General features: G+C 29.2%; 1 protein-coding gene across 1 annotated transcript; it reads left to right on the forward strand.

Annotated features, from left to right (window-relative positions):
• Positions 1-802: 802 nt before the first annotated feature.
• On the forward strand, positions 803-1,974 carry LOC105633440 (senescence-specific cysteine protease SAG39). The gene is made up of 2 exons (XM_037641981.2): positions 803-1,238; positions 1,382-1,974. The coding sequence occupies exons 1-2, from the start codon at positions 803-805 to the stop codon at positions 1,972-1,974; spliced, it is 1,029 nt and encodes a 342-aa protein (XP_037497909.2).
• The last annotated feature ends 1,522 nt before the right edge of the window (positions 1,975-3,496 follow it).

Here is a 3,496-nt window from a genome sequence, read left to right on the forward strand (position 1 = left end):
TGGATTTCTGTATTGTGATTTTACCAAGTTCTAATCTGTCCTTCTATATTCAGTGTAATTCACAATTTGAATTATAATCAGTTTTCTAATCTTGCTTAAAGCTTTGTGAACCAGTTCTAAAATGCAATAACTGTTGTTTACAGAGTCTTTCTAAAATTGCTTAAGCTTTGTGAAGCTGTTCTAATCGCAATAGCTGTTCTTCACAGAGTCTTTCTAAACTTGCTTAAGCTTTGTGAAGCAGTTCTAAATGCAATAATTGTTCTTCACAGAGTCTTTCTAATCATGCAATAAGCTTTGTGAGGAAGTTCTAAACTTGATAACTATCTCTCACAAATGCTTTCTAATTCCGCTGCAATAGAATTCTGATTTTTGTTTTTGAAAGTTAAATTTTTAGAAAACCTAATTCACCCTCCCCTCTTGGGTTGTGCCATATATAAACGGGACCCACAAGTACTCCTTTTGGGTTATTGACTTTATTCTTATTTTCATTTCTTTCCTCTGTCTAATGTAATCAACTTTCAAAAGAAGGGTCCTCGAGAGAAAATTCGTTTCTTCTCATAACAAGACAAATGGTAGATAACAATGGAAGGCAAAGCTTGTAGAATGAAGCAGCGTCAAGAAACCGAACCTTTGGTTATCCATATCATACACAACTTACCGGATTAACTTAATATACGACTGCAATTTCAGACATATATCTTATAAGAAAGCCAATGTACATGTTCTATAAATACATTATAGCTCTTTAAGGACTAGCGTGCCAAACATACACATATATACTTACCTCCTTCCATAAAGCAGAATGGCTTCAGTTCTTGAAAACAAACTAATATTTGTGACAGTGATGGTGTTGGGTCTTTTTGCATCTCAAGCCTTTGCACGTTCTCTACAAGATGAAACCATGAAGGAGAGGCATGAAATGTGGATGGCTAAATATGGACGTGTTTATAAAGACAAGGCAGAGAAGGAGACGCGCTTTAATATATTCAAGAATAATGTGCAGTTTATTGAATCTTTCAATACGGCTGTTAATAAGCCTTACAAGCTAGATATCAATGGATTTGCAGACTTAACTAATGAAGAATTTAAGGCCTCTAGAAATGGATACAAAAGAACTTCTCTTCCTAAGGCATCTGTGACGCTGTCGTTTAAGTATGAAAATGTCACTGCTGTCCCAACTTCCATGGACTGGAGGAACAAAGGAGCTGTTACTCCTATCAAGGACCAAGGCCAATGTGGTAAAATTTAACTATTGTTTATTTGCTTCTTCTTCTTTCACTACGCACTAGCTGTAACAAAATTAAATCTAATATTTTATTTCTTTTTCTGGTTTACTAAGTTATTTAATCTTGTACTACCCATGAATTACACATAAATGTAGGATGTTGCTGGGCATTTTCTGCTGTGGCTGCCATGGAAGGAATTACAAAGCTCTCAACTGGAAAACTGATATCTCTTTCAGAACAAGAACTAGTTGATTGTGATACAAGTGGAGAAGATCAAGGCTGCGAAGGGGGTCTTATGGATGATGCATTTGGATTCATAAAAAAGAATGGAGGACTAACAACTGAAGCCAATTACCCTTACCAAGGAACTGATGATACTTGCAATACAAAAAAGGCAGCTGATAAAGCAGCGAAGATTAATGGCTACGAAGATGTGCCTGCTAACAGCGAACAGGCCTTATTGAAGGCAGTAGCGAACCAACCAGTCTCTGTAGCCATTGATGCAAGTGGCTCTGCGTTCCAGTTCTACTCAGGTGGAGTATTTACAGGAGATTGTGGAACGGAACTAGACCATGGAGTTACTGCAGTTGGGTATGGAACAAGTGACGATGGTACTAAGTACTGGTTAGTGAAGAACTCATGGGGAACTTCTTGGGGTGAAAATGGATACATTAGAATGGAAAGAGATATTGATGCTAAAGAAGGTCTTTGTGGAATTGCCATGGAACCTTCTTACCCAACTGCATAATTAAATAAAGTGGCAGAAAAGAAAAATAATAAATAGGTCATTCTTAAAATATAATCATTTAGTATGCTGCTATTTTATTCTGTAAAACTCTTGTACTGCTAGCAGTATGTATGTAAAGTAAACTGTAATTTCTTTGCCTACTGAAAGCTCAATCGAGGTGTTGTTGTTATATATGATTTTCAAATAAAAGTATAAGCAAATAACCTATTTAAAGAAAATGCATTAGACAAATTAAATTACTATACATATAATTGAACAAAGGACCCAAAATTATGGCATCATCCAATCTCGTTATTATCCCTCTTAGAGCAAAGGATAAATTTGTTATTAGTTTATTTTCATTTTTAATTTATGCGTAAAACTATAGTGAAGAATAAAAAATTTCTCTATCAATAAAGAAGTCTTCTTAACCATTAGATTTAGATGAATTTTATATGAACCATCGGATTTAATTATAATAAGAATACTTGCTATTTGTATATTAGTCCAATAATATATTTATAATATTATTATTTTTGTTTAATTTTTTACTATTAAATATATAATTAATTTTTATTTTAAAAAATGCTTTCATTTCAATATTTTCAAGAATATATATTTAAAACATTGATTCTTCAATCTAAAAAAAGTAGATTTAAATTATTTTTTCTCTAATATTATAAATAAATTAACTGTAAAAAATAATATCGATATTATTACTATAAAAAGTAGATTATTTTTAGTTTTGGAATACTTGTAGATGTACTCATTGTGGTTTTAGTTTTGGAATAGTATTGGAATTCTTTTCAAGAAGGTTATTTACAACTGAATGATTTGCTATTTTAATTTAGTGATAATATTTTCTGATATTTTCTATTTTCCAATTAAAAATCAGCTTCTACAGTTGTCTATTTCTTAACTATTGCAAATCCGCAGGGGATAGCATTTGCCCTGTATGCCTCTTTTTTTTTCTTTCTTTTCTTTTTTTTTGGTCAAAAAATATATTCATCAATTAACAATTTTTTCTAATTATATCTACATATTTTAATAGAAAATTTTTTTACAAATTAATTTCTATTTATTTTATAATTTATAATTTATAATTAATACTATTTTATTTTATCCTATCTATTTTTTAAAAATTATATTCGAAAATTAAATTTCAAAATAATTATGACATTCCTTTTTTTTTTCCGAAACTATATCTCATTATTAAATTATTTTCCCCCTCACTTAGTTAATACATTTTAATTGGATAACTTTATTTTTTTAAAAATTTATTTTAAGATGACATAAAAACTTATCTATATATGACTCTTTAATATATTTTTTTTTTCACAAAAATATCTCTCTTACAAGTTATTCTTTCATTTATTCATATATTTTAATTGGATAATTTATTTCTTTATATTTATTAAAAATTAATAAAAAATAATAGATATATACATATTATTAATTAATTATATAATTATGAATTTTTTTCATAACTATATCTATTTATTAAAATTAAAAATTAATTCTTCATTTATTTATATATTTTAAT

The sequence above is a fragment of the Jatropha curcas genome, chromosome 3 (genome assembly GCF_041381405.1).
Source record: "Jatropha curcas cultivar XTBG-Jc1 chromosome 3, XTBG_Jcur_1.0, whole genome shotgun sequence".
Taxonomy (NCBI): Eukaryota; Viridiplantae; Streptophyta; class Magnoliopsida; order Malpighiales; family Euphorbiaceae; genus Jatropha; species Jatropha curcas.